The sequence below is a fragment of the Lactuca serriola genome, chromosome 3, assembly GCF_051521515.1.
Source record: "Lactuca serriola cultivar US96UC23 chromosome 3, Lser_US96UC23_V15, whole genome shotgun sequence".
Classification (NCBI taxonomy): domain Eukaryota; kingdom Viridiplantae; phylum Streptophyta; class Magnoliopsida; order Asterales; family Asteraceae; genus Lactuca; species Lactuca serriola.
Window position 1 is genome coordinate 119,255,454 of NC_136410.1, and position 11,951 is coordinate 119,267,404.

The 11,951-nt window shown below is 29.8% G+C and overlaps 2 protein-coding genes across 4 annotated transcripts; one reads left to right on the forward strand and one right to left on the reverse strand.

The window, feature by feature from the left end:
- Nucleotides 1-512: 512 nt before the first annotated feature.
- LOC145093108 (delta(7)-sterol-C5(6)-desaturase-like) lies at nucleotides 513-7,388 on the forward strand. 2 transcript variants are annotated; one of them, XM_079031156.1, is made up of 3 exons: nucleotides 513-896; nucleotides 6,063-6,368; nucleotides 6,996-7,388. In XM_079031156.1, exons 1-3 carry the CDS (start codon nucleotides 677-679, stop codon nucleotides 7,289-7,291), a joined length of 822 nt encoding a protein of 273 aa, XP_078887282.1. In that variant the 5' UTR covers nucleotides 513-676; the 3' UTR covers nucleotides 7,292-7,388. The 2 variants fall into 2 exon arrangements, with proteins under 2 accessions (XP_078887282.1, XP_078887284.1); XM_079031158.1 differs by lacking the exon at nucleotides 513-896 and adding an exon at nucleotides 5,490-5,805.
- Nucleotides 7,389-7,464: 76 nt separating this feature from the next.
- On the reverse strand, nucleotides 7,465-10,235 carry LOC145093107 (uncharacterized). Of its 2 annotated transcripts, none has more exons than XM_079031154.1 (5): nucleotides 9,781-10,235; nucleotides 9,043-9,079; nucleotides 8,455-8,691; nucleotides 8,294-8,341; nucleotides 7,465-8,130 (listed from the first exon to the last, which is right to left on the reverse strand). In XM_079031154.1, exons 1-5 carry the CDS (start codon nucleotides 10,083-10,085, stop codon nucleotides 7,723-7,725), a joined length of 1,035 nt encoding a protein of 344 aa, XP_078887280.1. In that variant the 5' UTR covers nucleotides 10,086-10,235; the 3' UTR covers nucleotides 7,465-7,722. The 2 variants fall into 2 exon arrangements, with proteins under 2 accessions (XP_078887280.1, XP_078887281.1); XM_079031155.1 differs by having other exon boundaries at nucleotides 7,901-8,114.
- Between the last annotated feature and the right edge of the window lie 1,716 nt (nucleotides 10,236-11,951).

Here is an 11,951-nt window from a genome sequence, read left to right on the forward strand (position 1 = left end):
CCTTATGTCAAAGGTGGTTGGGTTTCTATGACACATTTGGTGGGATACATTATTTTAATTTCTTTTGTCATTATGTTTTGAAATGATTTTGATTTCGACTTTTGTGGTAACGTCTAAAAGGTATCCCCGTAATAATATACTTCCGTTAGCTAAAAAATTATCTTAATTCTTTTGACTCTTTACTAATGTGAATCACATATAAACATTTATAACTAAACATTATACTATATAATAAATATATAAACCATATTTAAGACTATATTTATTAAAAAAAACATTAAATACATACATAAAAATTTCATCTTTATATATTGGCAAATGCTAACAACGTGTAGCCAGAGTTTGGCTGATTTAATTGCTCGAAACTAGTAGTTTTTTTCCAATAAGTTTAATAGCTAAAAATAATATAATATAAAATATTATAACTTTAACATTTAATTTAATATCAACAAAAATAGACCATTCTCTTGTATATTAAATACAGCCGGCGGCTATATATCCATCTACAGCGATACTACTCCACCCTATATTTATATATATAAACTCTCATCTTCTTCTACTCTTCTCCGATCGACCGACAACCGCTGATCACCTCCGCCACCACCAGCTTTTCACCGGAAACAGTCTCTTGCCACCACGCCATATCCATACATATAGCTCACTTATCACTAATCCGATGGACGAAAAGTATCTGCAATTGTTTGTAGATGAAACGTCGTTGACCAACCAGCTTGTGCTCGGAGCACTGCTGCCGGAGAAGATTTGGACGCCGCTGCCACACTTTTTTCAGACATGGCTCCGGAATTACACCGCCGGAACCCTAGTTTACTTCATCACAAGTTTTCTTTGGAGCTTTTATGTTTATTTCTACAAATACAACGTTTACGTTCCTAAAGGTATGTTATAAATTGTTAAATTTTATTTAATTTATCATCATATATTCTTTTAAAAAAACTTATATTTTTCTGAAGTTAGTTACAAATATTATATATTTCGTCTTTTTAATTAATTGCATTTATTGGAATTGATTTAATCTACATTGAATTTATTTCCTTTTTAACTTCTTATAATTTAAAGGGGGATAAACCTATTTATTTTGAATTTATAGTAGAAAAATGATTAATGGGGAATAATAATTACTTGCATGCAAAAACAGGTGTTAAATAATATTTATTCGATAAAAAAAGGGAAATTTATGAAAAAAAAAATATTTCTTTCACATGGCCTTTTTTTCAATGATTTAAGGTCGGCAACGTGGTGGGTTCGAAGTTGATTTGATTTTTATTTACTTGCCTTAAAAAATGTTAGTAATATTAATATATAAAAAAGATTTAAATATGATGTATACATGTGCATTGCCAATGGTTTCAGGCTGGACTTTAAGTTTGAATGTTAGATTATTTTTCTAAAAAAGACAGCTCCTTTTTATGTATATATCAGAATAATGTTCAAAAATGAATAAAAATAAAGTTTTTTTATTGGAAAATTGAGATTGATCAAGTGATTTTCTGTATTTTTTAGCTACATTTTGTTTTTAAGGATTTTCTGTAGACTACAATAATTATTTATATTTTTATAAACATAAATTAAAATTTACATGACAAAATACAAAAATTGAAATACCTAATTCTTTTTTATAGAACTAATTTGATTAACTCTTATGTCACAATTACAAAAAAAACATATAATTTGATTTGTTGGTATATTTCGATTCCACGTATGTTAATCTACAATAAGTTAATGGCAGAAAATTAATAAACAAAGTGTACATTTAGCAATTAATTATCATACTTTTTCTTTTAATTAATAATAGTGAAACACTTTTTCTTAATACAAACTTTTTTCTTTAATTTGAGAAAATATAACTATTTAATGGTATATTAATAGCTTCCAAAATCTTACTCAAGAAAAAAAAAATCTCTTTAAGACACCTCTAACCAAAAAGTCAAAATGGCTCTTGGTTTTGGCTTGTATGTACTATGTATGATTGTTTGAATCCGAAGAATATAAACGATGCTTGTTTTATTCTTTGAAATAAAAAATGACCTTTTGTGATTTTAGTTTACAACTTATATAAGATATAAGTAAATAAAATCTTTTACGCAGATGCTTATAGAGTACTCCGTATATTTACTTTACATGAAATTCCAACCAACAAAATCTCTTTTCATTTTATTATTCCCAAGACAAATATTAAACCATCTTATCAAAGGGCTTCTAGCTTAGTTTAGTGGTATTAGATGTTTCAAGTTCCGTTGTGAACATAAATGAAATTAGATGTTAGTTTAAGAGTATATTAGATTTGTCGATTCCAAAAACAAAAACTTTGAAAAAAATGGCTCCACAATGTCCCCTTATTATCATTAATAAAAAAATCTTCCTAAGATGTTTTTTTTATTAGTTGTCTTCATATTTTTTTAATACCATTCAAAAAACAAATACATTGAAATAAATGGATCTACAATGTCCCTTAATTATCATTAATAAAAAAATCTTTCTAAGATGTTTTTTTATTAGCTGTCTTCATATTTTTTTAATACTATATTTATTAGTGTTTGTTTAATTATTAGTGATTTGGTGTTAATATAACAAAAACATTGAAATAAGTGGCTCCATAACGTTCCCTGATTATCTAATCAAAAAATCTTCTTAAGATGTTTTATTATTAGTTGTCTTCATATTTTTTTAATACTACTAAAGTTACTTTAATTATTAGTGATTTTGTGTTAATGTATTATCTTTTCAATTAATTAAGTTAATAATATCAATTAATTTGTATGCATACTTAAGGTTTAGAGAGTCCTTTTTTCCAATCCTTCCCAAACCGCTTCTCATATCATATGAGTTTCTCTTTCATTGTTATTTCTCATATCTTCCAACTCTTTCAATTTTTTTAATTAAATACAAGTTACTTAAAATTATACAAAACTAATTCTCAAACTAATTAAAAACATACACAACTAATTTGATACAATCTTTATACATGAAGTACAATAACCAAGGCACAGAGCATTCCACGCCTCATCAATTCCAACCATAGCACAGACTCGTTGTATTGACAGTACTGACAGAGTCGCCCCTACCCCGCCACGAACTATACACAATTATATTTATTTTTCAATTAAATCACTTTTGCCTACATTTGAAAAGATTTGTAGATCCATTCAGCTTGTAATTATAAACTAATCAAGTTGCTATATATGAAAGACAAAAATATCTTTTTGTTAATATTATTATGTAAGGCAAAATAAATGATAAATTTAGTTGTAACGTTTATTATAATCGGTTCTAATATTTGTAACAATGGGGTAGTTAAAAAGATTCCAATACACCACGAGAACTTTAATTAATAACCAAAGAATATTTACATGCGCAACTTGATTTTTGTCCGATACAAAGTATAAATTAGTAATGTTAATTAATTGATTTTATAACATAATTATCAAAATCTTCCAAATATAGAAGAAAAAAAAAATATACATGTTGTGTTAATTCGTAGATTATTTAACAAAAACAGAAGGCTGCCTCCTTTTTTTTTTTTTTTTTTTTGTAGTTAATAAAAATGTCTAAAACTTTTAATCTAACATCATAAGTTCTATATTTTGTTTAAAAAAATAACAATTAATTTGATAAATATCATATGTATCTCATGAAGATTGTATCATTTATGCAAAATTTAATATTTCCTGGTCAAAACTTTAATATGCTAATTAAATATCACATTTGTTTTTTATTATGATAGGCTAATATGATGCGATTTACCATTTTCTTATACATTACTATACTGATTTAAGCTAATGAGATATTTTTATTAGAAAGTTTAAGAAACAAATAAACAGCATGTTAAATTGCTATCAAATTCAAGCATTTTAACTTTTGAAACAATATCAATTGTTTTTTATGAGGGAAACATTAGATTTTGGATGAGAAAGTGGATAATTTTGTGATAGGAGATATGGTCTTCCTTCATTTCTAAGAAACCTTCCTCTTTGGTGGTGTTACATCTTACTTTCAAATGTTGGCTAATGAAAGTTCAAATTTCCATTCCATATAAGTCATGTTGCAACTTGCAAGTTATTTAGCCTTATTATCGAATTTGGGTCGTATTTGGTATACATATACTATGTTATATTTGTCATATTAAACTAAGATATTTAATTTTTTGTTTTTTTGGATTATTTTGACAAACAAAAAAAAATAAACGACTATACAGACTATGTTTCAATAAGTTATAGATTTTTTGAAAAAAATATTTCCAATATTCTTCTAACTATTTTTAATATTTAAATTTCAGTTTGTTCACTAACAGTCAAATTAAAAATAAATTTCTTGTAATATATATATATATATATATATATATATATATATATATATATATATATATATATATATATATATATATATATATATATATATATATATATATATATATATATCCTGAAATGTTATTATTTTTATTTTGACCAGATTTTTAATAATTATTGATAAGCTATTATAAAAATTATATTGCTTGTTATTGACATGATAGGAATTCAACTCTAGTTTTGACTATTTTTTTTTTGGAACCCAAATTTATAAAGTGACTTTTTTTGGTTTAGTTGTTTTCTCTAAAATATTCAAATATCCACATTATAGTTGTTTTGTTTTGTTTTTTCTGGAACCCAAATTTGTAACATTATATTTTTACAATCGTGAGACTTATAAGGATATACAAAAAGTCCTATAACTATTTATACTTATCCGTATTTTGAATGAAGGACTTTTTACGGTTTGCATATTTACGAAGTTTTACTTTAAATTTTATTCGATATTTACTTTAAATTAATAATATTTATTACATTTGTCTTATAATATTCAATTATCTTTTTACATATTTTTATATGTTATTTTAAATTTATTAGTTATGTTAATTTAAACATAAATAATCAATAAATTATTATTTAATATTTATTTTAATTTAATAATATGTATTATTCATTTTCCTTATAATATTCAATTATACTTTTACACATTCTTATATGTTATTTTAAATTTGTTAGTTATTATATCAATTAGTTTTTTTTATAGTTTTTATTTCTTATTTGTTATTTTTTTAGCTAGTCTGTTAATTATATGATTTATATCCTAGTTTTAATATTATATTTCAAGTTCGTTTCTTGTTAATTAGTCGGTTTTTCCATAAAAGATAGTTTTCGTTTACTCGTTACACAATACTCTCTCTTGTTACCTATCACATGATAATTCTAGATGTAGTATGATCCGAATGGAGTTTTTGAAAATTAATCTTGTAGTATTTTGAAATTGGAAGAATTATATGTTATTTATAATCAATTTTACATGAGAAAATATATTTTTTTTAAATTAATATTATAATTTTTAATCTAAAGTTCTAATTACCACAAATATACATAGTCAAACATATATAAATAATTAACAAAAAGAGAATGTGAAGTAGACCCCCCTCTTACTTATATATATCGCTGTCCTCCTTTCAACTCCACAAATCACCACTTTCCCTCGTCTTTCCACCTCCAAAACACTAGTTACCTCATCCTTCATCCACCATCCGCCATTGTTATCCCAAAACTATGGACAATTACCTGCAATTATTCATCAAAGAGACCACTCTGTATAATCAATTAGTGCTCGGAAGCTTGTTGCCGGAAAATCTGTGGACTCCGCTCCCACACGCCGTCCAAGGGTGGCTCCGTAACTACATTGCCGCCACCATTCTTTACTTCGTCTCCGGCTTCCTCTTATCCATCAACATTTACCACTTCAAGCGTAATATCTTTCTTCCCAAAGGTTAGATTAAACACCCGAATTTGGTTAAGTCAATTTTGGGGGTTTTGTTGTCGATTTCGGTTTCTGTTTTGCGATTATCAGTTCATGTTTTTGACAATTGATTTGTGATGATTTGATCGAATTTAACAGCTGATTACATGGGTCTTGTTTAATTTGAATCTTTAGTTGGTTTGTGATTGTTATATACTTACTTATATATCAGCAATTGTGAAGTTAATCGATTTTAGTTATTGAAATCTTGTAAATTGGGTTTACAGATGCAATTCCTTCAAGAAAAGCAATGGGTTTACAAATATATGTGGCAATGAAGGCGATGCCATGGTATTGTCTTCTTCCTACGATCTCGGAGTACATGGTTGAAAATGGATGGACCAGATGTTTTTCAAGGATAAGTGACGTTGGCTGGTTTTCATATGCTTTGAATTTAGGGTTTTATCTTATACTCGTTGAATTCGGTATTTATTGGATGCATAGAGAGTTACATGACATTAAACCTCTCTACAAATACCTTCACGCAACTCATCATATCTACAATAAGCAAAACACACTTTCACCTTTCGCCGGTTAGTCCCCTTTTCATATCACTTGCATGCATATCGATATTGATTCATACCGGTACGCATATCAAACGTGATTCATACCGGTATGAATCAAGTATGATTGTATGCATTATGTCTGATGCAACAAATTGCATCAGGCCCATATGGAGCATGCATCAAACTTGATGCATAATAAATCACACGTTATTGCATCAATAACTTGATGGATCAAGTCTAGGCCTTATATATATATATATATATATATATATATATATATATATATATATATATATATATATAAAGGCCTGATCCATATAGTACGCATAAGGCCTGATGTATGATCATATCATATCAGGCCCGATACATTAGACCTTATGCATATCTAATGCTTATATATATGCATTATGTCTGGTTGCATCAAGCCTATATGCAACATGCATCAAACCTGATGCATAATACATAACAGGTTATTTGCATAAATAACCTAATGGATCAAGTCTAGGCCTTATACATATAATACGCATAAGGATGCAAATAACCTGATGGATCAAGTCTAGGCCTTATACATATAATACGCATAAGGCCTAGCATGGATGTGTTTTGGTGAACAAAACAATATTGTTGATATTTTTGTTTATGATTTTGGATTAGGTTTGGCGTTCCATCCTATAGATGGTATACTACAAGCCGTGCCACATGTTATCGCGTTATTCCTAGTGCCAACACATTTCACAACGCACATAGGGTTGTTATTTATTGAAGCCATATGGACTGCAAACATTCATGATTGTGTAGATGGAAAAATATGGCCCGTTATGGGTGCGGGTTACCACACTATTCATCATACAACATACCGACACAACTACGGGCATTATACCGTATGGATGGATTGGATGTTTGGCACACTTCGTGATCCTTCAGAAGATGAAGAGACCAAAAAAATGTGACTTTGATTGGTGTCTTGTTTTGGATTGTGTTGTGTTTATGTAAAGAACTATTTTTTCGATGGTTTTATATCGGTTAATTTGAGTTATATTTTATTTATAGCAGGTTAAACTGATCACAATAGAAAAAAAAAAAAAGTTCGACATAACATACAATTGTTACATGGACAAAAGAATTGAACTCACACCAATTCATATTCCGATATATTTGTTCATTTTACATGACGAAAAAAGGGCGAAAAAAAAAGATAATTAAAATCAAGAAGTGGATACCTTGTGACCTATGCTCAATATAACATACAATGATACAAAGGACTAGTAATAACAATAACACTCATTTTTCATAACAAAACAATACAAAACATCAAGAAAAAAAAGATGAAAAGCTTGAGCAACAAGTTACCTTTCTTACACGAAACTTGCTCAACAAGTAATCACCAAACCAACCCTTTTCGTCTTCTAAACATGTCAACACTCATTCGAGACTTTTCCGGCTTGTTTGTTGGCTTCTTCGACTTCTCGAGTCTACTATCTAAACTATTTCTAGAAACTTCCGGAAGGTTAGCACGCAACTCAAACGTATCTCCAGAAACCGTGGAGCCACTTTCGGACACTTTCTTTTGATTCTCAACATCCGGTATTATTGAGGGTTTTGTGCCATTAATGGAAGTTTTCGATTTTCCAAGGGCCAAAACGAACTTTTTTAAGTGGCGTATGAACTCGGGATAGAACTCAAGGTTACAATGGCCTCCACCGGTTAGCCATAATGGTTCATATTTGTTCTTGCAAAGCTCCCATAGTTGTTTCCCATGTGAATGATCCACAACTTCATCCGATGTTCCCTATAAGCAACGAGTTAAAATTATAATATATTGAATTTACATTTATTAAGTGATAACTTTTCAAAAAATTGTTCCCATAAATGTTTTTCCTTCCATTTTCTCAAATATATTTTAAGCGTATTTTATATTAATGGAAAAAAAAAAATAGATCGATAAATCTTACATGTATGACAAGAACCGGGCAACTCACTAAACTTATCTTCTCAATATTCTGAAACCAACCAAAAGCATAACAAAAAGAGTTAACAACATTTCATTTACAAGATTTAAAAAGAATTTAATAAAAAAAACGTATATTATTATGCAAAAAAATATAATAATCACCTTATAAATGTCAAACCAATAGGTTCGTTTGACAGGATACAAAACCCTTAGGCCCGAAAGGATTGGACTATGTAGAACCAAACCTCTTAAATCGGGTATTCGTGATCCAAGGTCAATGGTGGGCCCACTACCAACAGATTGACCATATAAAATTAGTTGATCATCTTTGACTTCGTATTTTTCCTTTAGACATTTATATACCGCATCAATGTCCGCATATGTATTACACTCGGATGGCTGTTAATTAAAAAAAGAAAAATTAAATAATAATTTCTCTTAAAAAAAATGGTTGTCAATTGTCATGTTATTTTAAAAAAAAATCTCCGATAAAGTTTTAATATTTTCGTTCAATTTATGGTTTAATCTCAACTTTTATTTTTTGAACCGATAACGAACGAGTCTTTATTTACTTTCAACAAAAAATGAATTAGATAATTGAGACTTTTCTGTTCAAAAAATAAAAATTAGGATTAAACTGTAAACTGACTCAAAATATTGGGACTTTATCAGGGATTTCGCTATTTAAAACCATAGATTTGTTTATAAAAAAATATTAAAAAAAAAGTGTATATGAAGTTAATAGTAAACCTTTCCGGTTGATTGCCCATATCCGGAGTAGTCGTAGCTGCATAAATACATAAGATAACGGTTTAGACATTTGAAATTATGATTTAATGCAAGAAATAACAATGTATTAACATTTTTCCTATTTTATCAATCTTATAAAAATAAAAAGCAATTTTCATTGCTATAATTTGGTAGGTTTTTCAAATATCAATTCTTTAATAAGAAAAAAAAAATGAAAACACTATGTTGTGATATGAAGAAATCGAAGTAGGACACTATAATATACAAATAAATGGAAGTTTGTTACTATTTCTTGGATTAAGTGGGTGTTTGGATATGCGTTTTGAAAGTGATTATTGTCACTTGAAGAATCAAAATCAGATAATCAGTTTATTAAAGCTAGGGTTAGATACGTAATTTTATATTTATCTTGATAATCAGTTTTCTTATAACAACTACTTGTACGCTTTTCTACATTTGATTTCTTTGACACAAAATGTTTTGAACAAGAAGTTGCATATGAACAAGGTTCTACATAAACCCTAATTGAACAAGATCAAACGTTGGTTTCTTTCCTTTTTGACTCGACCACCTTCAATTTCTTACTAAATTAGTAGTAAAAATACCAAATTTCTTGAAATTTGTGTATTAAAACGAACTTACTAAAGAGAGAAATGATCAATTTCAACCTTTTTAAGCGAAATTAATCAACACCCACTAAATTCAGATAATAAATTGAAAAAGAATCAAGAAAAATACCCAACAAGATTAACACGAAGACGGAGGCTCAATTCGACAAAAAGCTCGAACATCTGACCCAAATCGGCAGCATTACCATGAGAATAAAGAAGTGTAGCAGAAGCTTTTGGGTGTTTAATATATACAGTAACGATTTCGTTGCCTTTTTTAGTTCGAAGCTTTAGCACGTCGACGCCTTCCTTCCTAGGAACCTCCGGAATAAAGAGTTGGCCGCCGCAGGATTCGTCGGCTTCCACCGTGTAAGACGGCGGAGTAGGTGGGAAGAAGGCGAACTTAGCTGCGATCGATGAAGTTACTCCTCCCATCTATGGTTGGTCTGCTTCAGGTGAGTTCGATTCATAAATAAAGTCTCGAACTTTTTAATAATTTGGGTTTCTGGGGTTTAAAATCCGATTGTTGAATCTTCAGATCTCCTTTTTTCAGGGGAGATTTGGGTGGATAACAGTGGTGATAATTACAAGTGACGACAAAAGGTTGTGGGGAGATAGTGGTGAGCTGCGATGTGTCACTGATGTTTTAGGTGGTGGGGGCGGGGGGAGTGTTGCTTTGGGGCGGCGCGTGGGTTTTGATGATTGGAGCGTGGAGGATTTCTATTGAAGAATGGGGTGCGGGGGAGGGTTTTTAGGCGGTTGACGGATGATTTATGAGAGGAGGTGGCAGCCGCAGGCGGCGGCGATTCGTGTATGTGTATGGCCAAATTATTCTCTGCCCGGTTACCGTTAGTAGGAATACTTGAAACTAACGTTGGTTGCACAAAATATTGGGATACCAAAACATTTAATACTAGATTCCCCAACACTTTATTAACCTAAAAAAGAGACTTAATTATTGCATGTTTTATGTTTATGTTCTCCAAATCATATGGCCTTTTTATGAAGTTTTGTGTGGAGATGTATTAATTAGAGATAAAATTATATAAATGATTTTTGTGGTTTATAAAATTACTAAATATAATTTTTATGGAAAAGAAAAATTAATTAGAGTTTGATAGGGTTTTTCTTTTTCATTACAATAAGAATCTCTCTCTCTCTCTCTCTCTCTCTCTCTCTCTCTCTCTCTCTCAAGTCAAGGTTATCATCTCCTCCGAATAACTCAAATTTCTCAACAACATTTACGACAAACCATTTTATCCCCAACTTCAACCTTCATCAAAAGCAGATAATACTTTTACGGCAAGTGAGGAGCAATCTCAGTGTTAGACCTGGCAATTCGTGTATTCGTATCATAAAAATGTGTCAACCATGTATTTGTGTCATGTGTTCACGGCGTGTCGAGTCTCTCACAAATTCATGTGTTTGTGTCTTGAATTGTCAAGTCTACTCATTGTTAGTGACTGAGGAGTAGTCATGCAATGATACTGATGAATTTACCAATGGGAGAAGGAGAATGTTGTTGCACATTTTCGGAACTATGTACTAATAGCATTTTAATAACATGGGATTAACTTGATGGATTTTTTTTCTAGTGGTAACTCATTCCAAAAAAAAAAAGGATGTTTAATGATCTCATTAAGGGTTTCACAATCCAATCAAAATAAGATGACAATCCCGGTTTCAGTTAATTATTGTGTTTCGAATATGAGTGATTTGAATCAAATGATGGATGGTTGATGGTATATTATTCACGATGAGAGTGAATAGGTGTTATACTAAAGCCATTGTCGGGAATGAGTGTGAATTGAATCGAATGGGGGTTCTGATTCAAGATCAAATTGTTCATTTGATTTAATTCATAATCATGGGTTGAGTTCTATATGGCCATTCAACGACTGATATTTCTAAAACATGATTAGTGCACAAAGATGAAAAAGAAAATTTTCAAGTTTAGATAAAGAAAATCAAAATATATGGGAAGGCGTTTTCGTCTATTGTTGATTTTATTCCATGGTTGATATGGCTGGATTTGCACAGATACTAAATGAGGCATATCAGCACATTCAAAATATGAATAATGTCAAGTCTAAAGTAGCTTTATCGACATACATCCTACGAGCTTGCAAGATACATAAAAATATCGATCCTGGCTTGTAACAGTTGTGATCTTTCAGTGATTGAACCTTACCATATTGGACATTATGTTTCTCTCTCGATTGTATAGAATGACAAGCCAAATAGATCAAGTAAATGCATGTGTGTATATGTGTATGTTTGGTTTTAGGTTTTTAATTAAAG